The sequence below is a fragment of the Porites lutea genome, chromosome 3 (genome assembly GCF_958299795.1).
Source record: "Porites lutea chromosome 3, jaPorLute2.1, whole genome shotgun sequence".
NCBI classification, from domain to species: domain Eukaryota; kingdom Metazoa; phylum Cnidaria; class Anthozoa; order Scleractinia; family Poritidae; genus Porites; species Porites lutea.
In genome coordinates, this window is record NC_133203.1 from 9,837,308 (window position 1) to 9,864,690 (window position 27,383).

General features: G+C 39.0%; 1 protein-coding gene across 1 annotated transcript; it reads right to left on the minus strand.

Moving 5' to 3' along the window:
* Positions 1 to 1,609: 1,609 nt before the first annotated feature.
* On the minus strand, positions 1,610 to 26,586 carry LOC140930413 (uncharacterized). Its single transcript, XM_073380099.1, has 17 exons — positions 26,015 to 26,586; positions 25,829 to 25,895; positions 22,939 to 23,414; positions 21,902 to 22,098; positions 20,592 to 20,654; positions 19,179 to 19,928; positions 16,923 to 17,063; positions 15,865 to 16,000; positions 14,535 to 14,654; positions 13,516 to 13,646; positions 12,483 to 12,614; positions 9,904 to 10,042; positions 8,434 to 8,703; positions 6,546 to 6,680; positions 5,705 to 5,758; positions 4,257 to 4,363; positions 1,610 to 3,315 (listed from the first exon to the last, which is right to left on the minus strand). The coding sequence occupies exons 1-17, from the start codon at positions 26,568 to 26,570 to the stop codon at positions 3,124 to 3,126; spliced, it is 3,666 nt and encodes a 1,221-aa protein (XP_073236200.1). The 5' UTR covers positions 26,571 to 26,586; the 3' UTR covers positions 1,610 to 3,123.
* Positions 26,587 to 27,383: the final 797 nt, after the last annotated feature.

Consider the following 27,383-nt stretch of genomic DNA (forward strand, 5'->3'; position numbering starts at 1 on the left):
CCGTGTGACCGTTCTTTCGTTATGCGTCGCTACTTATCTGTTTCATCACAGGCAGCCCAAACTCTGTGGGAGTCCGTTGGACTTTGAATTTACAAGAGAATGTATGAAAATAAAGAAAATACGTCCTAAATTCCAATTTTGGACAAAAATAGAAATAAAAATGACTTACCTTGTGTTTGTGTTTTGTTATTTACTTTCTCTTCGCCTCTAGAGCCATTTGGAAACCGTTTTATCGACGTTTAAGATTTTGAGTTGTACTAACAGTAAGAAGAATGGGAGGGCTGGGGACTCTGAAGCCGACCGTTCCAGCTCGAAGCTCCATAAATCCCATAAAAATGGTCCAAACTCGCCAAAACTGTCGTCAAAGGATCTGTCTATAATTGGTCTTTCCATTTTACGCTTCTGGAGTCTCAGATTTCATCTCAACCACTAGCGAAGCGCTTGATTTTAAACTTTTTCCATCAGAGTTTTCTTTCTCGGGATGCGTATGACCGGGCTCTTGGACGTGACGTAATTAACGATTGTGCTAACGTCTGCGTTTCGCTTGAACAGGAGTCTGAAACATTTTTTTTCCTTTCCCTTTGAATTCCATCTTGATAAGCTGCCCTACCGGTGGAACGAGTGTTGTGAGCTGCTTGCCCTCGGGTTAAAGGTATCTTAATCCAACATTCAGGGTGCGTTTGATTGGGAAATCTGGATTTAGATTTTAAATCCGCCGATTTGCTATTGAAAGCGAAATCCCAGATATTTTTGGATTTCCTTTTTACCGCTAGTCTGCTACACAGCCGTTTTTAGTGTCGTCACGCAACGTTCCTCCCCACTAAAGGAGCGTTGCGTGACGACTCTAAAAACGGCTGTGTAGCAGACTATTTTACCGCTGGCTCGAGACGGATCCTGATATACCCGTTGGATATTACTGCGTGTAGCACCCAACTTTTTATTACAAATATGTTGTAGTATCCAGTAAAAAAAGCCGGATCAATAAAATGATATTTATTACTTCAGCTATTTCTGCACATTTAATTTCTTGGCATTTTAGGGGGCGGGGTTGGTAATCTAGTCGTGAACCAAGAGATAATTCTCTTGCGAGAATTGATTGCAGATTTAAAACAATCAGTATTTGAACACCACATTTTGTTACACTTTACGGGTCTGCATGTTTCTTGACAATTTTGCGAACGAGCAAGTAAAAAGTCAAAGATTAAAATCTTCTACTGTAAGTGCCGGGCCTTGGTCGTGCCGCTAGGACCCTGACTCGTCCACAGTCGTATTCGCGTAACGCGCGCGGCGGGAGCAGGAGGTGATGGAAAGGAAAAAGGGAAGAAGTCTCTCTCCCTCGCTTCTCTTCTTCCCATCACACCCTGCGCGCCACTAGGGAGAGATAGTGAGAGACCAATGTGGACGAGTTAGGCCGAGACCCGTGGCTTATACCAGCCCATGTTGAACAGCAATTTTGCTAACCTAGCCTTTACCAGACCAAAAATCCATGCCATGCTAAAATCCACTTCCTAATAAAACTGATCAATTTCCCGTAAATGACACCCTCTCCCGTACGCAGGAGGGAAAGCTGAATCCCCTGATTTGTTTGGAACTTGTCTGATCACATTCATAGTGTAAACTTCAAATATATTTGCACTTCACCCGAGTTGACGACACCAAACAAAAAAGAAACAGCCGTGTTCGTGGCTGCTAAAACTCAGGCTCACAACTTTACAAGATCGTGGGTTAGTCCCGGTTATAGAAAGTGCACCGCGCTTCCTTTCAATGGAGACAAGTTAGGCAGCCCCTAAATGATTGTAAAGTGAAGATAGTAAATTTTACAATCAACAAAGATTTACGCCTTGGAAACCGTAACAACAATAACTGAAACAATTCGACGGTTTTGTTCACCAATTTGTATCGCCTAGTACTCAAGAAAATGAAAAACATCGGTAGGCATTAAACGAAAGCTACATTTAACGTTTTTTTTTTAAATTAACATAGTCGTACGATTATAAATGAAAAAATACTTCAAACTCAATCTAGACGCTTTCAATTGTATCAAAAGCAACACACGGTTAAAAATAAGAAAACTAACTTTTACCTTAAGTGAGTAAAAATGATGTTTGACATCTCATTACTATAGACTATGAAACTAGTTTTAATTTTTAGGTGATAATTTATGAAACAGTTAGTATTAATACTATTCTTTTACAACTTTTGAAGTTAAAACTATATGTATCTTCTATACGGTAGGTCTTACACGAAAGTTACATTTAATAAAACTACCTTTTACCTTATGTGGGTAAAATGATGTTTGACATCTCATTACTATAGACTATGAAACTAGTTTAAATTTTTAGGAAATAATTTATGAAACAGCTAGTATTAATATTATTCTTTTACAACTTTTGAAGTTAAAACTATATGTATCTACCTAATTGACTACCTTATTAAAAATACACTTTAACGCCTAAGGCAAAAAAATACACTATATATGACAATTAACTGAGACTTTCAACACTAGCACAATGATATAACTGTAAAATGATGCAATGTGTCATGCTGCATCTTCGAAATTGCATCATTGAAAACGTGGTTCCTTTTTTATAGGATAAAAAGGTCTCTTGGTTATTCGTTAATACGAAGCTTAAGCAACAACGACGACGACGACGACGAGGTTAACGAGAACGGCAAAAAAGCAAAAGGTTTAGTTGGCAAAACAACAACTTTGCACGTGCATCACGCTTTTTTCTACATTTCTTTGCCGTCACTGCCTGACTACGACATTGAACGGCCTAATTTCACGTTTTGTGGAGGACGCAAACACAAGGCAACGACTTTCTTTTTCTTTTCCTGAACTTCGATGCAGTCTTTCAGAATTCAACTCCACAACAAACTGCCAGCATTTGACGAAATGATCGAGATGGAATAAGCGCGATAAAGTTTGAAGCAGCGCGACTTCACTTTTTAAGTGACGTTTCCGTAGCCGTCGCCGTCGTTGTTGCTCGAACTCCCTATTCAACAATGACGACAGGCGTTACATGAAAAATGACAAGTATTAGAAATATTTTTTTTGGTACGTTATATTAAGGCGTACGCGCGTACACGACAACATTGACTGGTAGAAAGAACGTGGTCGACTCAAAAATTGGTCCATTGTTCTACGAGCCCGTGAACATCAACTCTCCAGCGGTAAGGCTCCCAGCGGTCTGTGTCATGCGCACGGACAACCCTTACAGATTGCTCTTCTTCTCCAATCTCTGCATGGACATCCAGGGGAAAGCCGTCATCACTAGTTAACGCGAAGGCTTCAATCCTTAACACGGAGGCAATCTGATCACAAAAACAGTTAAATTAGCACTGTACACTCTGCGTTGGTTAGGAAAACTAAATGTCGGGTCCTACGCCAAATCAAGAGACCTACAAGGCGATTTCAATTTTTCAAGTCAGAGGATGAACTCCTTAAGTGTGAAAAACAGTGCCACTAAGCAGTACTCTTTCGGTACAAGATGGTTGTAACTTTTGAGTCTGTGGATAAAATCCTAAAGTGTGACCATTCAAATGAAAGCTAGTGAGCAGTACTTTCCTGTGGTACTGTTTATCATGCCGAACAAGATGAGTCTGTGGATAAAAACCCTAAAGTGTGACCATTCAAACGAAAGCTACTGAACAGCACTTTTCTGTGGTACTGTTTAAATTGTCGTACAAGGTGGTTCTAACTTTTGAGTCTGTGGATGACATCTTTTAGTGTGTCCATTCAAATGAAAGCTACTGAGCAGTACTTTCCTGTGGTAGTGTTTATTATGCTGTATACGGTGGTTCTAGTAATAATGACAAAAAAAAAATGATCCCTGTCTTATATCAAAATCATGCCATCATGCCACCACGCCATTCAGTCGATCATGGATTGTGTCCATTTCAGCTATAGTTTTGTTTGTTTGTTTTTGTAGTTTTGCTGCAATCTGAATCGGCGACAAAATTGTCAAGACATTGTCCTTAGATGGGGTAACGTCGGAGAACAAACAATCCACACCCCTCCTCTGTCCCCTCCATTCAAAGCTGAGATGTTTGTTGTTTTCTATAGGTAGCTTAAACAGCGGCACAACATTGCATGGAGGGGATGGGGGGAGAGAAAGCTCATTTTCCCTTTTTTAAGTTTATAAAACGTTTGAGAGGCCCTTTAAGGTGAAGTGTCTCAACTAATTTTGTCGCCGATTGTAGCTTTAATATTCATGTTATAAAAAGGCTTTCAAATTGATCTTTTCAGCTCTTACATTTCCATGATGGTCTCTTCCCAGGCTGCCATAGGTGGTGGTAGGTCGATCACGTATTGTAAACATTAGGTCCCCATCACTGTTCTTGATATGAAGCTTGGTCAGGTCTGAGAAACATTACACAGCACAGAGTATCAGAAGTACATTCACAGGAAATTTTATTTGACCCGGGGCAACGGGTAACCTCCCACGCAGACGTTCTTTCAGCTCGTCACGCAATCCTCCCTTTCCCCTAGGGAACAGGGGAAGGGCAGCATGGGAAGGGGGGGAGTACCGTTTAAATGAGAATATAAGATTTAACTTAAGACACCTATTAGTAAGTAGTCTCCAACGCAGCCGTTTTTGTCTCGTCACGCAACGCTCCTCCTCTAAACACGTATTCTAAGATGAGCCAAAACTAGACTAAAAACTTCAAAACGTCAGCTCGAATTTTCGATTTTGAAAGGTCTGTTATGTAAAATTCATCGATTGTGATTTGCTTGCGTCTAAGAAGATGAATACTTTGTCTTTCTCCTGTTGTACAAAGAGAGTCGTGTTTTGTCAACCAGTGAGGCTTTATAATTCTAACTTAATAATATACACGGAGCTTTCGGAGAATTCCGGCGATACTCTCTTTTAACACCTTCCGCGGGAGCTTAAGCAACCACAACGGCTTCCGCCACCCTCTAAGCTCCGGTCTTGTTGCTCAGGAGGAGAGCCGGCTCATTTCCCGAACAACAGGCTGATTTTGCAATAGAACGGGAACGTCAGTTGACGACGGCGCGGGCAAATCAAACAACTGGCTTGACCAAAGGCAGAGCGGCAAATTGAGCACCGGAAGTAGAGTTTAGTCCTTTTCGCGCGCTTTGCCGTCGTCAAATGACGTTCCCGTTCTGTTGCTAAATCAGCCCAACATCTTCTAATCGACGGCGACGGCAGTAAAAACGCCACTTATACAGGTGCATAGCACAATTTGCCAAATTTTCCTGGAGCGATATTCTTAAGGGCCACTTTAAGGTTCACTAAGAGAAAGAAAAGTTGTAAACCAAGGCAGTGGAGGCGAAACCTCCAAACCGGAACTTTCGTATCTTAATCTCTCTCCCTTACCACTACACTACGACATCGACCGGCCAAAATTCCGAAAAACGTAAGTACATGAACTAGCAAACTGTCGTTCTTAACTGACACATCAATAACAGGTAACCCAAGCCCTTGCCATAAGTTTCAACGGAAGTTGAACGTTGGCGTCCACGTCGCTCTTTCTTAAGACTATTCAACAGCGAATTATTTGCCTTATTGCAACTTAATCCGGGAAATATATTACATCTATCACGACTTAAGGCTTGGTTACCAATGGTGGCACCGTCCGTTAAAAATGGCAACGACCGTTTACGAAAGGGAAATATGCGCCATCACCGAGATTAGTTAAACTCTCTAATAACTACATTAACGGCGAGTCTAGTCTGTACCTGACATAGAATATGACCACTCAGATGTCACACTGCTATCCAAATTGATTTGACCTAGAGGTAAATAAGAACATACAGTGGAACACCGTTAATACGGTCACCAAATGGCCACAAAAATTTGGCCGCATTAATGGGTGACCGTATTAACGAGGTTGTTTTACAAGAAAATGTATGGCCGTTTTGCCAGGCGGCCATAATAAAGTAGCTGTAAAAACGAGGTGACCGTATTACCGAGGTGGCAGTAGGGCGGATTTCACTGTATCTATTAATGGGCAATGGCCTCCATTCACTTAAATTGATCGACGTACTGCGCTTGTAGGGCGGAATTCAACACAAGATATCGCAGAGATAAGTTAATCATGTTTTTTTATACATTATCTTGCTACTTCAATTAAGACTACAACAAGATCTGTTCCAAGGCAAAATAAAAGAAAAATATTTTATTTCTTGCATAATTATTGACAAACCCCACCCCAGGAAACCTCTATTCATGGAGCATTTGCCTTGGGGTGCTTACCATTTGACGGGAAATTTCGGAAATTCCAACCGAAAATTGAGGAGTACGTTTTGAGGTAGTCTGATCATTCCGGCTGGTACGAACCAAACGGAATGTTGCTTACCATTAACCGGTTCCTTCTCGGTTCCAGACTCACGCTACACAAATTCGCCCTTTTTTTGGATTCAAACCGTAACGGATGTGGCGTTTCTACGGTAAACTGGTAAATCGCTTACCATTGTGCTTTCGACACCCCCACCCGGATTTTTCTGTCAAATGGTAAGCACCCTTGGTCCCGAGGGTGTTCCCTGAATAGAGGTTCCAATGTATTCTGAAGCTACCTACCAATTAAGCTTTCAAGATCAAAATCCTCCTGACCGCTCAGTAGATTGATGTCATTATCCGTAATACTGGAATTTTCAGCAATGCCGTTTAAGACCAGTCTCTCCAGCTCTTCGCCTGACAAGCTCCGAAATAGCTCTTGGAACAGAAAAAGACATGTTTATTGCCACAATTCAAAAGCAATAACCCCGTTTTTTCTCTTGTGGTACATTTATCGGGCTTTTTTTTCACACCGTGGTAAAAACGGTCACACTTGAGTTTGTTCCGCACTGTGCTTTCCGCGTGCAGTGCGCCTTTTACGCGGGAGATTTCGTAGCCACTCTCAAGGTGGATTTCCACTGTCACGTACGCACATAAATTTTACGTGCATTAGAGACGATGCAGCACCCTAGGTGCCAGACGTTTTTTCCCGCGTGCGACGAGGAGCTTCGTCCGTCGCAGGCCGAAACGTCTTTGGCCAAAGGCCGAAGACACGAACGGCGAAGCTTTTTGCGCAGGTCATTTTAAAAGACTTAACGCAAACCTGAAACCGCGCATGAAAAGCCTCTGGCACCCAGGGTAACGTTGCAGGGAATGTCGCTCGTAAGCATAAAACTTGAACCTCACTCAACTCTTACGTTTAAGCGCGACGTTTCACTGATACATTGCCTCTTTTTTTAATTTACGCACGTACGCAAGTCAAAATTAGGCGACCGTGGAAGTCATTGGCTATTTTACTGCTACTCAGGAAAGTCGCGATAAACACTACTGCATTAGGCAGCTGTCATGGCTTGCCACTTCCTTTGAACGTCTCCATGGTTATAATTAACCTACGGTAAATGCTAACATTGGGCGAATCAACCCTATTCCAGGCGAAATGACTTTTGGGCGAAACAACTTTATACCCGGTAAATATATCTTGGTGAATCGATGTCCCACACCTGGCCTATACTTTCCCGAGAAGTGAGTGAGATGATAATAGTTTATGTGAGTGGATCATGCAGTTTTAAAACTGGTCACAGGTAGAGGAAAATATCAAACAACCACTTAGAACCGAAGAAAAACTCTAAAGGGCAATGAATGAGCAGAGTAGGCGACGCATGAAAGTGATTGTAGCTAAATCAACTAGAAAATCTGCACTCACATAAACTTTTTTCAAGTTAAATTCAAATTGTATAAATTAGAATACTCAGGAATCATCGTTGTTTGTTATGAGACCGTGATTTGGTTGCTAAGGGTGCGTTCAATTGATTCTATTCCGAAATAAGAAGATACTCAAAAGTCTTGTTGCAAATCTCTTCTACTGTAATTTTTGGACCATTTAAACGTTACATACATGTACATCGGAATCCCGGGGAGGGAGGGAGGGGACTCCGCATATAAAAGGGGTGGGGGTGCTCGTCGTCTCGCTTAGGGGTGTAAATTTTGGATTTTGGTCTCACTTAGGGTGTTCTGGGCAAAACGCCATCATATTTAGCCGTGAAGGTCTCGTTTAGGGTTGCACGCGAAAAAATATAAAAATGTATATTTGATATCGTTTTATTGACTCCATTCATATAATCCAAGTTTTCTCAGATCATTTGTCTGTGTTTTAACATGGTCTCTTTTAGGGGTCAAAAAAAGCTTGGGCCACGCCTAGATCGGTCTCCTTTAGGGTTTTCATTCAAAATTTCCGACGAGCATCTCCACCCCTTTCATATGCAGAGTCCCCCACGGATCGGAATATTTTATTTCAAGCAGAATTTTAGAAATAGCAAAGCAATGACTGCCAAACAAGTCATATTCCATTTATTACTTGTTTTGGAATACGCTTAATCGAACACGCCCTTAAGAACATCTATCAAGAAAAAACCCCTTTGAAAAGACTGGTGCAAATGTAAAGATGACAAGATTTCTTTATCTTCATACTAACCACTTTGCAAGGAGTGCAGCTGTTCTTCTGCTGACTGCAGTTCTTGAGATGGCTCGATGTTAACAGGCCCATTAACTTGAGGCCCATCGTGTTCAATATCATGGCTTTCATCATCATCATAAACATCATCGTCGTCATCACCATCATCTTCTCGACCTGATAAAGGTGATGAGTCAGCCAAACTGCTAATCAAGGAACTAAGGCTGCTTTCGTAATCAGGATCGTAGCCATGAGAAAAACAAGGAATTGCCATGTTGGAGACATCTTGGGCTGTAAACAAAATCGGTAGAAACACATATAACGAAAATTATTACAGTAAACCACAAAAATACACCATCTACCATCTCTAATTAGCTCCCCCCCCCCCCTTTGGGGGAAAAAAGTTTAATAAAAAACCATCCCCCTTATTATTCTTCACTGATAAATGATAGACTGTATCCATCAATAACTACTGTAAAACTTCATGAGACAGATCCAGGATGGTTTATTCTCCAGCTGGAAGTTCGAATTTGTTTTTGATCCTCATTGCATGTCCTCCTTTTTCTTGTACTTGAGCTTTTCCATTCTGTTTCCATTCTGTTAATAACGCCAGTTACTCGTCCTTATTCGCTATGGTAATTACGCAATTACCTGTGAATGACTACATCACAGCTTCGTGTCAACAAATATGTCTTTCAAGCATTATATCAAATGTTACAAACAACAAAAATGAACTTTGAAAAACTGGAAGGCTAACTAGTTTTCAAAAAACACAATTACAATCCGTATCAATCTTCTTCAAGTTTGTCTTGCTCTATCTTTGTCAGCTCCTTTTGTAGCGGAGCGTCCGCGCGTGCTTCGGAGCCCCATACAGCCTAAGAGTAAATGAAAAACCTATCGATGCCAGAAAATTTGGTTATGAGGTCAGCGTACGCCCGTACATACTCTGGAAGTAAAGGTTAAAAACTCAGTAGGGTAGGGAAGGGAATCCCAGACATATACATTAGGGCACATTTCGTCTAAAATAAGACGCGACTTAGCTAAGACGCGTCTTATTTTAGAACAGCCCTTAACATCTGTTATTAGATAAGACGCGTCTTAGCTAAGACGAGAAAAACTTCGTATAAATGACCTTCGCGTACGCATGCGTTAATTTTTGGCGGGAAAATTTTCGCGCCTTGTTGGTTGCCGTTGCTACGGGTAACACTCAAATGAAAAAGAGTCAAGAACAGAAATAAGACGCGAACCTTTATACGAGCTGTTTTCGTCTTAGATAAGACATGCTCGTATAATTGGTACAGTTCGCGTCTTATTTAAGACGCGTCTTATTTTTCCTCGTATAAATGGCCCTATTGTGTTTCGTTTTGCCGCAAAATTAACCATTTAGGGGAAACAAACGCAGTTATATTTCACTCAATTTGGTGGCAGTTACCCCGGTTTGACTTTTGATAAATTTCGTGACACAGCTTCTTTAAATGACATGTAGCTCACCTGTTACAAAAACTTGGTGTTTCAAGAGTTCTTTTGCGGTGGGTCTTTGCTTTGGTTCAAGCTTAAAACCTTTGTTGAAGACATCCTCAAGTTCTGGGCTGCAGGGAGGAGAGGGTGGGGGCTCTTTTGCAGACCCAATCTGAAACGAGAAACAAAAGATGACCAGTTTATTTACCTTGCTAACCAAAAAGAACAACTGTTCACCAAACGATAAAAGAATATAAACAAACAGAACCTTTTTTCGGTTCAGTTTATTGTCCTACACAAGGTAGTTCTAACACTTAACAAAAGAGACCTTTGGATTCGAAGACAAGCACGAGAGTAACTTAACATCTTTTTCGCGTTTTCTCAAAAAAATGACACCCGGGAAAGCTTCATTGCACTATTTTTCACCAGAAAAGTTGGCAAGGAGGTTAATCCCTATTACGATCGCAAAATGATGAAACTTCTAACATTTCTTGTAACATCTGAGAACTTGTTACCGCCACAACGAGTGAACTATCAAAGACAACTACATATTCTGTCTGTTTTCATATAATTTTGTGAGATTCGAAGAAAGCAAAACAAGGGCTCGAAAAAAAGTCCCGTCCAGTAGAGCGGGAATAGTAGATTTTCTTGCAAGGTAAGTAGAGCGATTTTCGTATGACCTTGAAAAATGGTCTCGGCAAGTGTTCGTTACTTGTTTTATCAGCCAATGGATGAAAAGATCAAAACAAGGCCTCTTCGTTTTCCTGTCAAATAAAACCCTAAGATGGAGAAGGCATTGTTCGATTGGCCAATCGTGTTGTAGCATGACGTCAAAGTGAATTATCGATTGATTTTGAGAAAGTTCTCGGGCATGACGTTTATTCACCCGAGCGCTCACTTAACCAACCAAAAGCCACGCGCGTTTGTATCCGTTCGATAAACCAATCAAATCGCTCTATTTCCGTTCGTTTGTTGTTTCTGTTTTGTTCGCGCGTTTTCATTTCAAGGTCATACGAAAATCGCTCTATTTAAATTTTAACCATGTAAGTCTTAAGGGTGACCAACAACAATTTTCTCCTCGCAAAAGAAACCGTTATGAGATTTAATAAAAATGATCACCTCAGGGAAAATGCTTTGATCTTTTATCAAATTCTCTCAACTAATTCTTTAAGGAAATGTATGGAGATCAGTTTGGAGAATTTGTATGTGGATATTGGGACTTAAAGGGTTAAAGATCACTTGCCCAATGGGCAACACCGAGAAATACCCAGGAATGCAAGATAATAAGATTCACGTTCTTTATGACAGATATCAAGGAATTAGTTTCCCCTAACCCTAATCCTCACCTAAAACACAAGAAATTCAGTATACTGAAATCATATGGCAATTAGAAATAATTGTCTCATACAAAGTACTAAGTTCGGAGTTTTCTTGCAGTTTTAGACATGAATGTGGTGAAAGCCGTTTTCCCAGAAGAAAAAATACCACGATTTGAGAACAAACCATAATTTGTTTATTTTGTTAAATATTATTGTTCAATGGGCTAATTGTTAAACGGAAATTTCAAACGCACTTCTAGTAATTCGTTGAGTCCGTTGGGTGTCCACAACAATGATCTCGACGCTGCTTCGCAGACGTTACGAGCGAAGCCTGTGAAAACAGCCATCTCTCCTCATTTCTTGCCGCTAGGAATGTTTCGCGCCTGAGCGACAGCGACTCCTTAATGAAGGCGTAAATCACTGTAACCTAATTAATCCGATAGTCCTAGGGTTCCAAATGTAAATTTGTTCCATGGTCGATTTTCGTTAAGTTTTGTGTTCTTCTGTGAACCAGCTCCAGCAAAACTCAAAAGCTTCTTCTAAAGAAGAATATATTCCACGAATAATGACTGTTTTTTAACAGATGCATCGCATTTACCTTTTGTCTTTTCCTTTTGTCTTTTTTCTGTTGTTAGTAACTGGTAGCTAGTCAATATAATTGCTAAGTTGACCAACCGGAGCTCCTGACTAAATTCCGGACAGATTTTACCTCATCAGTATGGAATTTCTGTTACTGAGGCACAGACGTCTCTCCTGGCGAAATGCCCTTAGCCGAGAGGAGCGAGGAAAGATGGCTGTTTGCGCAGGCTATTACAAGCAGGGGTTAGATTCAGGGTTGTCAGAAAGTTTTGAAGTAGACGGCTTAGTTGTCAAAGTAAGCGACCAGCTCTGAAGGAAATGGCGAGCGCCAAGGGCGCAAGCCTCTAGAGGGGTCTTGGGGGCATGCTGCCCCAGAAAATTTTTATATTAAGACGCTCTGAAATGCTGTTTTCTGCACTCTCCAGGCTATTTTCTCTCCAAAATTACTGAAAATCTTAAGTGAATTATAAGGTGAATTACCGCGTGTAGGCATTAAATTTAACTGTAAGTGACACATACACTTGCTATAGTTTTCAGGCGATGTTTCTTTACCAGTCCAGTGATATTTTATTTAAAAAACGCCATCCGCAAAAGAAATGCTAAGCAGAGGAGCCGGTTGATACTAACCAAGTAGGCGGCGACTTTCACCGGCAGCCGGCTACTTTTGACAACCCTTAAGTTAGATTACGTCCACGACGCAGGCTATGGCATTACCTTATACAACAAAACTAGACGATCGGAGTGGCGATATTGTTCCCATGGATGAACTCCTTTCAACATCTGATAAAGAACGCACATCGAACTCCAGATATCAGCACTGAATGAGTGACGATCACTACGGCAGACCTGGTTAAAAAGCAATACAAAGTACATGGATGCATCACATGCAAAACAAATGAAATTTTACTGTGAATACCTGGGTCTCCACACATAATAACCAAGAGGGCTATTAACAAGCCTTCGAGCAGGGTCACTTGTGCTAGTTTCAGGAACATTTTGGTAGCGCGAGCCATGTAAATTCAATAAAGTTCATAAAGTTCATAAAAAGTTAACTGAAAAACTGCCAATTGTGTCCATCTTAGAAAAAGGTGAATTTAATGTTTCCAGCGCTAATTATTTTTGGTTGTTCATGAACAGCTCCTCGAGGGAAGTGATTATTCAGTTAAACCTCTCGTAACCAGCAATCCACCCTGCCCAGAAAACTAATGTGTTCTTAAGATGCATCCACAAAAGGAAGGTCAAAATTGAAAAATGCAGTGTTTGTTTCTAAGCAGTTAAGGCTATGACCAAGTGTCTGCTTATGAGAGCTGTCTGCCTTAAGTAAGGAAGGTTTCCAATTGGGTTTTGAGGGGACAGAGGTTGACTGCAATCAACTGTAAATAATTAACAATTATTCCACAAGTGCGCGTTGGATATGAGGTGGTAGATAGCCAACGCGGTCCGTAGAGCCGAGTTGGCTATAATCATCTCATATCCTACAAGCATGAGTGGAATAATTGTTTTACTAAAAACGCCCACAAAATATCGAGAATTCTTCACGACTTCATTTGTAAAAACAACCGATTTTCAGCTTGTTTTTAATTTTGAGCAGACGCGTACACACGTACAGTTACCATATTTGGAGAGCATGGTATAATGTCTCATATACCATGATGGCTAAGCCAATCAGAGCTCTAGAATTGAATATCCAATGATTCAGCTTTAATAATAATAATTAAAACCAGTAGCAACGTATCATGATTATTACCTCGGGTGCCATAAAAGGCTCTGTTCCTCGAGGAAAGTCATCCTGTTGATATCCGTTTGAAAGCCAAATACTTGTTCCAAAGTCAGCTAACTTTACTTTTTCCCCTGTTTCATCAGTGAGAATGTTTGCACCTATGAAAACAAAAATGACATGTTTAATCTAAAACACGACTCAAGCTGAAAAGTTGTGTTGATGTATTGGTATTATGACAGCTGAAATGACTTATAGTGTTTACGCAGGGTTCTCATTAAGTTTTAAAGTAGACAGCTATATGATGTAAATATAGGCAGCTTGGTAATAGCTTGAGTGCTGTAGGCAATTTCAGGCTTTCACTCTTTCACTTTACCCTTTTTTCCCAAGAAGTAGACAGCTCAAACCTTCAAGTAGCTGGTTTTTTAGCCGGTAGCTGGGACTTAATGAGAACCCTGGTTTAAGGTACACCTGGATTTCTGGTAGCCTCTGGAGCAAAATCTTATTAAATCCAGTCGCCCAGGATGTCGCCACATCAAATTCTGTGTTTTCCAGCCCTTTCTGCATTCCCATTGAAGAGCCTTAATATAAATTGGGTAGATTAATAGTCAGGCCAGGCCAGGTCAAGTGTACCAGCCGCCCCCCACCAAGATTGCACAAGATTGCATTAATGAGTTTAATAACTGAAAGTTGAATCGGTTGGTAGTTATAGATTTCAGATATATATCTGTATTCCTGCATGCATAATGAGCAGTGAATTCACATGTGAAGTAGTTATGAAATTCCTGTCAGCTCAGTTTACTTGAATTTGATGTAAATGTAGTCCTCAAAGCAACTGCATTTTATCCATTCCAAGATTTTTCAATCTGACGGAAGACAGAGGAGTAATTGAGAAAAAATTCACTGCTCATTATGCATGCAGGAATGCAGATTTGAATTTGAGACTGGTTATGGCAATGACTAATTGATTCATGAATGGAATCTTTAAGGGAACACTAAGAGCTTGACCTGCTGTGAATGTAAAGGGTACTGTAACTGCCATAACAAACCTTTAATGTCCCGATGAACAATTCCTTGAGAATGCATGAAGTCTACAGCAGAGAGAACCTTGCAAAAGATGTGGCATGCCAAAGTTTCATGCATTTTCCCAACGTGATCCACAGAGCCCCCTGTTGTAAATAAAAACAGAAAAATGACAGCTAACTTGAAATACGACTGTCTTACAAAACCTCATGACCTCATGGGAAAATAATGCCACCTAAGTTAAAAGGACTGTGTCACAGCTCGCTGACCAGTTCATTTTGTTTAAAATATTAATTACACATTCTTATCAACTATGAAACATTGAAGCTCTGTGTCAAATAACTATTATGTCTCCCAAGCACTATTTCAAACATTACAAGCAACAATGTTTTCTTTGTCCCACCCTCATGACATGCTGATCATTTCATTTTCACATTTGTTTCACCAAGCTTAAAATTTACGATCTTTCATTTCTTTCATCACATAGTCTGACATCGACATCGCTGATCCTAGCAGTATGCGGGACGCCTGTCAAATATGAACCATGAATTCTCCGTAGCTCAAGTGGATGGAGTGCCCACCCAGTGTTTTGGGGGTCAGAGGTTCGAATCCTGTTGGGGACTCAGATTTTTTCTTTGTCCCACGCTCGTGACATGCTGATCATTTAATTTTCACATTTGCTTCACTGAACTTAAAATTTAGCATCTTTTATTTTGTTCACAACAAAAATGAACTTTGAAAATCTGCAAGGCTAACCAGTTTTCAAAAAACACAATTATTACAATCTGTTTCAATCATTTTTCTTCAAGTTTGACCATGCATGCCATGTTTGGAGCTTTAATTTATCTTTACGTTTCACTCAATTTGGTGGCAGCCCCACTGTTCAAATTATACGCAGCTCCTTTAAAAGTGCTTACCACAGGGCTGTCATTAAGAGGCGAGGGCCGGGGATTTCCCCTGCCTACCATGAACATGGCCACGGGCTACTTTCATAGAAAAATAGAAGAAAAATAGAACCAAAAGAAATCCCTAGCTGTTTTATTCCCCACCTACTTGTTGTACATGCATTTACCCAGCTACTTGACTTAGTGACATCCCTGGCTAATACCATATTTGGAAGATGCAAGCAATATACCACTGATTTGATGGTATGATATTTATTTGCATGGAAATGAGGTTAATTGATGACTTTTTGATTGTCCACCAATATCTTTCAATATCATTCAGGATTAAAATCTTTTCAAAAATACTGTAGCTAAAATTTCCCTTCATTTTTTAAGCACCTACATTCTTAGTTGACATTAAGCTTGAAAATTAAGAAGAAATTCCCTTCCTAACAGAGAGAGATTTTCTTGCCTTCCATGTATTCCATGAAAATGGTGAATTTTCCATCATACTTTACAGCTCCATACAGCTCCAGAATGCCTGGGTGTCGGCCTGACAGGTGACCCCAAACCTGCACTTCATTGAAGTCAAAGCTGCTTTCAGGGATCTACAAATAGTCAAGAAAGTCAATAGATGATCCTCAGTAACATGTATTATCGTATTTAATCATGTAGGTTACTGTTATCCTATACCTGCAGAACGAATAATTAGTGGCTACAGTTAGTTAGTGGCCGTATATGTGCAGTTTAATCCTCACTTCTTTCAAAGTCAAGACCATATCTAGTGAACAATAACAGTTAAGAGAAATGTTTTGAACCCAGGAAACATTTCATAAGTAGGTGGCGTATAATCGTCCGGGTAAGTGTTGTCCTGAATACATAACCGTTGATGGAATCATAACTGAATTTTCTACTGAGTTAATGGGGCCATACAAATGACTCCAGATAACCGCGAATTTGACTAACACAGGGTTGTCAGAAAGTTTTGAAGTAGACAGCCGAGTTGTCAAAGCAAGCGGACAGTTCAGGGATATTTTATTTAAAAAACACCATCTGTAAAGAAATGCCAAGCAGAGTAGCCGGCCGATACTAACCAAGTAGGCGGTGATTTTCACCAGCAGCCGGCTACTTTTGACAACCCTGCTAACAATAAAGTAAACAGTTGTTTAACTGTGACAAACGATGGATTGAAAACTTGCAAATGACATTTAAAGTCATCCTAGCTAATGACATCACAGCTTAACAGTGTGACTTAATGATAAATTAGGTTGATGACCATGTGATACAACTCACTTTAACTCTGAAGATGACTACCGCGCAGGTTGTCAAAACAACAGGTACATGTACCATCAACAACAGTCCTACTCAGAACTGTGATAACACAGACGATCACACATGCATATATTCCACCTATTATAACTTATGGATTAGGATTATAATGAAATCTTAACCAAGAATATAATAATGAAACACAAAAGCCATAGTCACCAAGTGTAATAACAAGAGATATTTAGGGAAAATGAGCCTTACCTCTTTAATGGCAAATAGAAAGTTGGAGTTCAAGTCAATACACAGATAACAACGGCCACAAGAACCACCACCAATGTGACGTTCACGTGCCCAGTGAACCTTCTCCACATAACATCCATCCTCACCAACACTCAAATATTCCTAAAAATAATCGATAAATGCAGATCAATGATGGACTTAATAACTACTTATTTAAATTATTCAGGCTATCTGATAGGTAGCCTCTCACGCAGGCGTTTTTAGGGGAGCTCGTCTTTCATACCTCCCCACAAACGCCTGCTCAACCAAAAACAACATTCCTTTCCCTAGCTTAGCCAATCACCTTGTACTCCAAATTCTGGAAAGTTGACCTTGACCGCAGGGTAATCTAATAATTGCTTGATCTGCATGAAACACTGAGAAAGCTTTCTGACCTCTAATAAATGTTAGATTCAGCGTGGCAAAACCAAGATTTAGTCAAATTTTAGAATACTCCATGCACTGCATAACCTTAGCGAAGGAAAGAAAAGAAGAAAAACAGTAACTCTAAGGTCATGTTTTAGTCTTGTTTAGCCTGTCAACACTCTATTTCAAAACTGTTGATTGGTCACTTACCACGCAAACAAAACAATGAGAAAGGAATGTTGTTTTCGGTTGAGCAGGCGTTTGTGGGGAGGGATGAAAAACGAGCTCCCCCAAAAATGCCTGAGTGGGAGGCTATCTGGTAGGGCACAATGATAAATCAGAAATTATGCAACATTTTCAGGGCATATTGTGCGTTAGGAAAGGTTGATTAATAAATGTGATAAATGACGCAAATTGTGCAGTTTTTTTAAAGACTAATAATTAGTCTTTAAAAAAACTGCACAATTTAACCTTGTTTTAACCTTGTTTTACTGGAAGTTTCTCTTTACTGAACTTGTTCAACAGACAATTTGAGTGTAACAAAAATTTAATTTAACTCAACTAAAATAAAAAGATTATAAAAGGAAAGAAAAAGGACACTTTCTAATATTACACATGTACATGACCCTACAGCACTGGCCATGTTTATGAAATAATCGGCAAAATGGCCGCCCAACGATCATGTGATACTTTATACTTGTGTTATTTGGGCATTAATGTACACAAAATTACATTCAATTTCACATTTACAAGTAAAGTGCCTTAAAATTCAAGGGATTTTGGCGCTATAGAAACTGTAATAAGATGGTAATAATATTTTTATTAATATGTCCATAATTTATTGTCTTTGTCATTGGAATATGTATTATTGGTTTGTGGCTACAATATTCACGCGCTCTGATTGGCTGTTTTCTTGTAATGACCTGGCATTACTAGCTACAATCAGCGACAGAACGAGTTAAGGCACTTCACCCTTAACTGTTTTTTTTTTTTTTTAAGTTTAACTGACTTCAAAAGGGGGAAGTATAGCTTTTCCTTCCCCATCCCGTCCATGCAATGTTGTGCCGCTGTTCGAGCTACCTATAGAAAACAACAAACACCCAACTTTGAATGGAGGGGCAGGGTGCAAAGACAGCCATTTTTACAGCTTACCATTCAGGCAAGCTGAAGCTAACATTTACTAACCCAAACATCATTTCAGCCCCAAAAATGTTTTGATGAGCAGATTCATTTCACAGTTCTTCTGTAACTTGAATTCCTCAAAAAACTTAACTTGCCTGTTGGGCAAGTTAATAACAGAATTCAGTAGCCCAATAGCAAAATCCACTAGCCCCGGGCTATCAGACACTAACTTCTTTGCACGCTGACCGGACAGAGGAGGGGTGTGGATTCTTTTTTTATCTGAAGTTACCCTATTTGAGTACAATTTTGTCGCCATTTGTAGGTGTCCAAGGTATACACAACCCGTGTTTAACTTGATAGTGGACATCCTTATGGACATCCATGTTAAGGCAAATTGACAGCTGTCAAAAAGGTATCCACTGACCAGTGTCACCTGACTGTATCACAGGCTCAGGTGTACAACTCATTCAGGTGACATGTTTTTTTTTTTAAGTTATCTGCAGATCAGTTGTTGGTTTTAATTCATCGCAGGCTAAGGTCCATAATGAAAAGGGAATATAAGGTGAATAACTTAATAACCTCTTCTGTTCTGTCATTACAGCAAAATCTCAAAATCTGGATTGACCGTTTCCCTGAAATGAACTCACTCTCGGTTAATAAGTAATATATAACATTGGTTTAATGAGTTCATTGAACCTACTTGACTAGACTACTAATTCACTCAGCATTTAAAAGTGTTGATTTCATTACCTTATTAAGGGGCCAAATGATCTCCTGCCTGGGAATGATATTTTCAGCAGCTTTGCTAGTTCCCGGTACACACATGGCACTCAATGGCGCAGCAGAAGTGTCGCTCTCATCGTCTTCTATGTCAACCCCAGGACCACGGGCGACTGTTACATATGCTTCTGACAAGGTGTGGATGTTTTCAAATGGTTGAGGGAAGTCTGGAGGGCGATCGAGATGATACTGGCTCCACACCCCTTGCGTTTCCCGTGCAGAATTCTCATTTGCACTTTTAAGGCTGCCCAGGTTAAGGGAGTCTTCTTGGGAGGGTTCCACTTGATCATCAGTTTCATCTTCCCTGGGAGAGAAGTCAGGTTCATTTTGAAGCACAGTGGGTGATCTAGGTGGACTTGGTCTAAAAAACAGTTGATCAAGCTTGCGGGACCAGTGGCGGTTGTCAGGGATGTTGGTTCTTTCCTTGTACCTCCTGATGTCATCACACTTCTCAATAACACATGCTCCTCTTGGAAGCTTACAACTTGAAGAATGAGAAAGTAACATATTCTTGAAACGAATACAATGGCCACAACCTCCTAATACGCGCATGTGACAATTCTGCGAATGGGCCAAAAGTTGCTGGATTGTTTGGCAGGAGAGGTCACTGCATTTGTCCCAAGTACCCATGTTGCGATGACGGCATGCAAAGGCCTTCTGCAAGTGCACTTTGGCCTCTGCGTCTTTCCCTATATCCTCTCCTGGAAGACTGTTCATAGCCTAGAGATAGTAGGATTTAAATGTTAAAGGTTAGGATGAATATTATTTTTAAACTTACATAATAAAAACCTGAGTGTACATTAAGCTACTGTAAATACTCAAATTAGTGTCCTCCTTCAAATAAGCACCCCACTTCAAATTAGCCCCCCCCCCCCCAAAAAAAAAAAAAATTCCCCAAACCATTGCATCCAAAACCATAAATAAGCTCACCCATTTAAACAATAAGTTGGAATCTTGCTGATATCAAAAATTGACAGAGCACATAACAATAATCTTACACCCTAAATTTGAGAGGAAATGCATTTAAGGGAGATATTTTATGGCACTTTGATTTTTCCAGCAAAGTAGTATGATTTGTATTGGCCACCACGTTGGATGGCATACATGTAATCTTGCCCTCCAACATGGCGGCCAAATAAAACTACTTTTTGTTTGTATCTTGTTAAACATTTGATAGTTACGTTCAGATGTGCTGTAAACATTAACAGATTATTGTTTCACTAATCCACTAATCGTTTTTCAAAGGTAAAATCATGTAACTTTTTTTTAATCATAAAAACAATGTCACATGACATCTTAGTGTAAACAGCCTATTACACTGTAAATAAGGATAACAGCCACATGGACGACTAAATCTGCCACAGCTTAAAACTTGTCAGTTACCTGATATGTGCTAGTATGAGGTTGTGAGACTCCCCTGGCCATAATGACATCAAGCTTTAACTCCTAATGATTACACAAAGATAACTGAGTAAATCATCAAAGAAAAGGTTAAGACGGAATCCATCTGGGAATTGAGTAATTTTAATTTTCAGTGGACAAAAACCTTGTACCAGAATAATTTAAACAATATCACATTCTTTTTACATTTGTCAAGGGCTATATAGATGTAATATTAGTTAGTTCTGTAATAACACCAAAGAAAGTTTCTTATGACAGCCTGAGAAAAAAAATGTCAAATTTCACAAAATGACATCTAACACATGAAATTTTCAGAATTTTACCTGGGCTTTCACAGTCTTTGGTGTTATTACAGATAACTACATGTAATTATATCTTTTGCCCTTGAAAAATGTAAAAAAGAATATAATATTCTTTAAATCATTCTGGTACCAGGTATTTGTCCACTGAAAATTGAAATTACTCAATTTCCTGATGGATTCCGTCTTAATACTTAAACTACAAAATCAGGCATTCTATCATGATTATTATTCGTTGAATAATCATCAAAGGTTCCAACAATATTATGATAATCATCAACACAGTAGAAGAACTGCAAAATGAATCCAGTGGCAGTGTACAGACACATAATTGACTATATAATTTTTTATTATACTGCACTATTAATTCTTTGTTACTGTTGCATAAATGTTTTGAATGATTTTTAGAATGTCTGATTCTCAGGGCTCATACAGATTTTGAATCCAAAATTCAAGACTATTTCCAGACTTTTCTTCAAAACAATGATTTCTTTTTCCAGACTCAGGGCTGTCAAAAAGATGATCAATTTGGACCTTAAAAACAGAAACAAAGCTTTTCTCTCAATGCACTGCAAACTTATTGGCGAGACTGAATAAGATTTGACCGAGACGAAAATAAAATAACCTATGAAGCACTAGTTATAGCTTTGAAAACAAACTTAAGACTTTTGACCATTTTTCCAGACTTTCTGTCTATTTTCCAGACTTGTTCCAGGTTGGAAAAATTGCTGGGCAAATTTCAAGACTTTTTCAAGAATTCAAGACTTTGTACAAACCCTGGATTCTGCTTCATCAGTTTCATTTGGTGAGGGAATCAGATGAAATTGAAATAATATTGGTCTCACACAAAATTTTGGGTTTGATTTTGTTCAATTTCTGCACACAATTATGCCCTACCTTTGCTTAATGTTGGATTTGATAAGATTTGATAACAGAACATTTTGAGTAATTACCATAGCAGAAGCACCTTATTTTAATTTATAACAAACTAACCTGGTCAGATCTTTTCTTAGCACGTACAACATGAGACACTTCACTGTCATTTTTGTGGCATTCTTTACTCGTTTGGCTTAACTGTCCTGATTCATTGCTGGTGAAATTTAGTGACACTCCTGATGTTCCAAATGATCTTGATTCAAAAGATTGACCCACATCAGCTGTCATCTGTTTAACGTCCATCTGGTTATTACCTATAAAAGGCAATAACATTTATAATTCTTCTTCTTCTTCTTTCATGAAACCTCACCTCCTTCAAAAATGACGATTCTTGTGGGGTCTTAAAAAAGTAAATAAAATTTAATAAATAAATACACTAAGAAAAAAATATACATTAATTAATTAATTAATTAATTAAAAGAGAAGGGTTGCAGTCAATGTAAAAAATAAGTAATAAGTCAAACCTTAATAAGAATTATTATCATTATTTACTCAGACTATTAAAGCATATTAAATATTTTGCAATGATACTTGAGAGTCATGACACAGTTCCCCCTCAACGTCTTTCCCATCCTCCCTTCTCCCAGCATTATTTTCAGAATTATGGCAAGAAAGTGGAAAAATTTGTTCGCTATGACAAAGTTCCATTATATTATTGAGGTTCTTTTCCATATATTTTACTATTATTGCAGGGGTAAAGAAAATTGTTTGTTATACCAAAGACTTTGTTATGTAGAGGTTCATTATATTGAGGTTCCACTGTACATAGTACTATTATTAACATATTATAGTTGTAATCTACCAGTAATTGGCTATCAGCTGCCCTGATTTCAGCATTTATGCTTAAGTTATTGCATGCAGACTGCCCATGTGCTCTTGAATGGGTTTATTTTCACTGTTAGCAAAAAACTTGAAGAATACCTTGTGTTTAAATTCAAAAAACTTTAAATATCACCAATTTTTCTTTCTTCCTAAGCAACCAACCCACTTTATGAAAGAGTTAAAAATAAGAAATGAAACCATAATAATAATATATGGACATAACCTTAACATGTAACTGGTGGATAAATTCAATGATTCTGAGCCTCACTTACCAGCCGCTTCATGATGAGTGGAGACTTCATTTTGATTGTTGTCATTCTGGTCATTGCCATCAACATCATCATACCTTTCATCATCATCATCACCATCATTTTCTTTCTCATCGTCTTCAATATAACACTGACTATCACCTTGGCAACCACCAACTGGGACATTTGGTCTTTGGCCATCATCGCCATCATCACCTCCACTGCCACTATTGCTGACACCTCTAGGCTTTCCTCCATTACTGGTCTTGTGGGCCCCAGTCACTAGACTTCCTCCTCCTCCAGAAACTGACTGGCTGTTATTCTGGTTTGCAACACTAGTTTTACCATTTGTTTCCACACCGTCAGGAGGTTCTTGTTTTGGACAGCCTAGAGGGTGTTGGTGACTGCCACAGAATGGGTCCATCTCACAGGCAAGGTCGTCATCATGTTCCATGGGTATTTTCCCTACCTTGCCACAAAACGATGCATGCAAATACATGCTGCCAAAAAAAGCAGAGGAAATTTCTATAATCTACTGGCTTTTCAATCAACTACAGGGAAGTCGTAGCCTGTGAGTATAGCTGTTTCTCCTCTTTCCTCATCATCAGTCAACGGTATGGAATTTCTGTTGTTCAGGAATACCCGTTTCTCCTACAAAAATGCCCCTTAAGGGCGAGAAGCAAGGAGAGACTGCTGTATTGTTGGTTTCAATTTCACATGACGTCACTAAAATTGAACTACAAAACTATATATGTATTACTGAGATTTTATTTTCATGATGTATTAGAGCAGCTGAAAACTAATTTTCATACAAATTTTCACTTCAAAAGGTTTTTTGGTTTTGTGTTAGAGTACGCTTGAATTTTTAAGCTTTTGTGTGACGAAGCATTTACATGAGGCCAAGAAAGCTGTAATGTAAGTTTAAAAAGTGACTTATTACGGAGAATTTTGTTATTTAAACAGTTAATGAATTAGAAAAAGTGTTACTTAAAAGTCTATGAGTTCCTTGAGGGATATATTCACACCTTTGTAACAAAACTCAGAAAGGGATGTTTCTGTTGGTTTCCATCCGCCATGTTGGTGCCCATCCAGGTGGACACCAGCAAGGCATCTCCATACAAATTCCTACAAATTTGGGTAAAACATTTCTTCAGATATCTCGTATATGAAATATTCCTCTTTATTATATAGATACTGATGAAACACCAGGATTTTTCCTTTTACTAAAAAATCATATCTTCATCGCGTGCAGAGAAGATACTATTTTTTACCTTTCACATGTGAGGATATTGGTGTCGCCATAGTTACTAACATGATTAGCTAATTACAAGAGAGTTTCCCGCTCATTCTTCATCAGAATTTTGACTTTTTGGAACAGAAAATACAAGTATTATTGTCTTTATTTCTCCTTTATAACTTTATATCCGAGTTTCATAACATTTTTGTCACAGGCATTTTGTAATAGCTGACCACTTTAATTGCACTATTTTGCTGTTTCGAAAATGAATTTAAAAAAAGTTGTGTTTTATGTAGGAATTTCATCAGTATCTATAAAAGAAACAGAACATGACATGGCCCCTTGGTGATATGAATTTTATCTTCTGGTGCTGAAAGTATCTCTCAGCACTCGAAAATAAAAACCGGTCAGGTCATAGAGGATATTACATGGCCGCGCAGGGATACAAATTATTCGTATACCCACGCGGCTATGTAATATCCTCTATGACCTGAATCTTGGCCAGGGTATTTGTGTATTTACCTCCTTATATTTCCCAGATTCTGGACTTTATCTATCGAACAGTTTTCATTTTTATTTTGATCTATTTTGAATGGCGTAACACTGAAACCAGCCATTGATAGACTAGGGAAGTTGTAATAAGAAATCTGTATGTATATACACAAGCTAAGATGAAAACACCTGATGAATAACAAAGTTCATTTTAGGAAGGAACTCAGAGCCAAATAAAATACAGAAAGAAATGTTTCAATAATATTGTTAACTTTTAAGGCCATTCATAAACTTGCTCCGACTTACATTTCCGAACTTGTATCACCGAAAGACACAGGGGGTAGGTACTATCTTAGATCAAATAATGGCAAACTTCTTAACATTCCACCATGCAAGTCTCTTTCCACGCTTGGTGATCGATCTTTTCATATGGCTGCCCCTAAATTATGGAACGATCTTCCCCTTTTTATTAGAAATATATCTTCAGTTAATGCTTTCAAGAAGGCTCTTAAAACTCATTTATTTCAGAAGACGTTTCCCAGCTAATTTACTGTTTTTATTCTCTTTATTAAGGAGGATTTGTATATAGGATTTTAAAGATTAATTTTTATTTTTAAATTGTTATTTTTACTAATTTTTAGGAACGATCTGTAAATTTTTTTTTTTTTTTTGAATATGTACTAGGATTTTAGGATTTTGTTGAGTCAATGTTATGCGCAGATGAAAATTTCTTTCCCTGGATTGATATTTGCGCAATACAAATCAATAAATATTATTATTATTATATTATTAATAATTTGTGAAACAAATTAAATCTAGGCTCATGGAAAATGATACTTTATACATTGTAGAAAAAATAAGAAAAATTCCAATCTAAAGTAAACCCGCAGTTTGTACAGAAAAAACACATCGTATTTTGTGAGGCATAGTATACATAGGTCATGGGAAGAAGAGTATTGCATAGGGAAAATTCCCACTAAAGTGAAAGTCTCCCCGAACATTCTTTCTCGAAAATTCTAGAACAGATCGCTGGAAGAGTTCCAAATAATATTGTTACTTTCAATTATTTCGTTCACAAGAAGGGATTTGATCCAGTGATATTGCAAATACAGCGTTCATAATCATAAGATTTACAAATCAACTCGTGTAAACAGTTAAGTCCCGGATAAATAAGCTAAGGCTTACTTTGTTTCATCCGATTTTTTCCTCTGAACAATCCCCGATTGCCAAGGCCAGCAAAGAAATGGAAATCCTATAAGACAAGTGAAAAATACAAAGTTAATTGTTTCAAAGTGATAGTGAAGGCATGTGAAAATTTTACAACCGGCGAATTAAATTAAATGCAATCTTCACGCCCATAAATGAACCCACCAGCGTCCGGGAATAAACCATTTGTCTTCTTCGCTCCATCATCTGCAATACTCAAGTTCCCGCCATCATAGTTTGCCATCTGTAGCCACGATTCGATTTTCCGTATTCCAAAAGAAGGACATTCCTCTAGAGATTCCAGACGATCGTTTTTGTTAGATTCAATGGGAAGCTGGTCTACGTCGATGTTAGATTCGAATTTAGAATTTTCAGACGTCTTTGAAGACTCAGAATTCCCAGGGGTTCTTATCTCTCTATCTGAACTTGCACAAGCAAGCAATTTAGGGTAGGCTCCTGAAGGTTCCTTACATGACGAAGAATCTTCTGACGAATCCTTTTCGACCAAGCTGAAAGGGTTTCTACAATGCATCGGACCAGAACTTCCTGTATAAGTCCGGGTTTCTTTCAGAACCATAGCAAAACAATCCTTCAAGAGCAAACCGAAAAGTACCCAGGGATGTTGGTAAAAAAAGTAAAGACACCAAACGAGGAGGCGATACACATCTCCTGCAGGCAACCAACGAAGCTTGTACACACTTCCACCAACTAAGGGAGCCATTTTGCTTTTGAATGAACTGCTTGGCGCAAGGGTTGTTCAAGATCCAATGACGTCGAAAACATCACGTGAGATTGGGGAATCCCTAGAACATGGTTGCCAATCAACCTCACCAAAATATTTCTTTTCGGAGCCGACGAAAAATGCGTTTACTATTATTTTGCATTATGCTGTCCATTGAAAAATAATCTGAGAGCGGGCGGCTCAATGCATGTAGAACCAGGAAGGCAATAAGGCGACAACGGATTCAGGTTTCTTTGTGTTCACATCGCGTGACCTATGCTAACACTAAACGGTTTTATTGACTCAGCGTACAAACGTTCGCGAAAACCTAAGCAATTGTCCCAAAGGAGCAAAAACATTGTAACATTACAAGAGTGTCGACCCAAGTCTCAGGGAGTGAGGGGGGCAGGGGTCTGGCCATCCACACCTAGAGAGAGGTCATGGTTTTTGGCACTTGTTTAGACGAAGACGATCAGGATGTATAACAGACCCTTCCACGGTTTTCTCATGACATGTCAGAAACGAGCAAAGATACAGCCCGCAACTTTAGGAATGCTTACAGACAAGTATCTTGTTTTGTCTTATATGGTGGGGACACAAATCACCGCCCCCCTCCCCCCCAACCCCTGAATAAAAAGGCCGGAAAAAATGTTACGCCTTCATGCTTGGTAGGTGCAAAAGGGGAAGGGGAGGGAGTGAAGAACGAAAAAGCCCCGGAGGGGCACTTGGGTATTTTTTTGGGTGGGTATGTGCCACCCGGGACTCCAAATTGGAACCCCGTTCTAAAAAAAATTTCCCCTTAAATTGATACCC

Bases quoted from the DNA above. Each gene is read 5' to 3' on its own strand.
- LOC140930413 (XM_073380099.1), bottom strand. From the start codon at position 26,570: ATGGCTCCCTTAGTTGGTGGAAGTGTGTACAAGCTTCGTTGGTTGCCT. The intron at 25,896-26,014 runs GTGGGTTCATTT...CTTGTCTTATAG, and splicing joins TGGTTTATTCCCGGACGCTG to GATTTCCATTTCTTTGCTGG. The intron at 23,415-25,828 runs GTAAGCCTTAGC...TTTTTTTGGCAG, and splicing joins AAAAAATCGGATGAAACAAA to CATGTATTTGCATGCATCGT.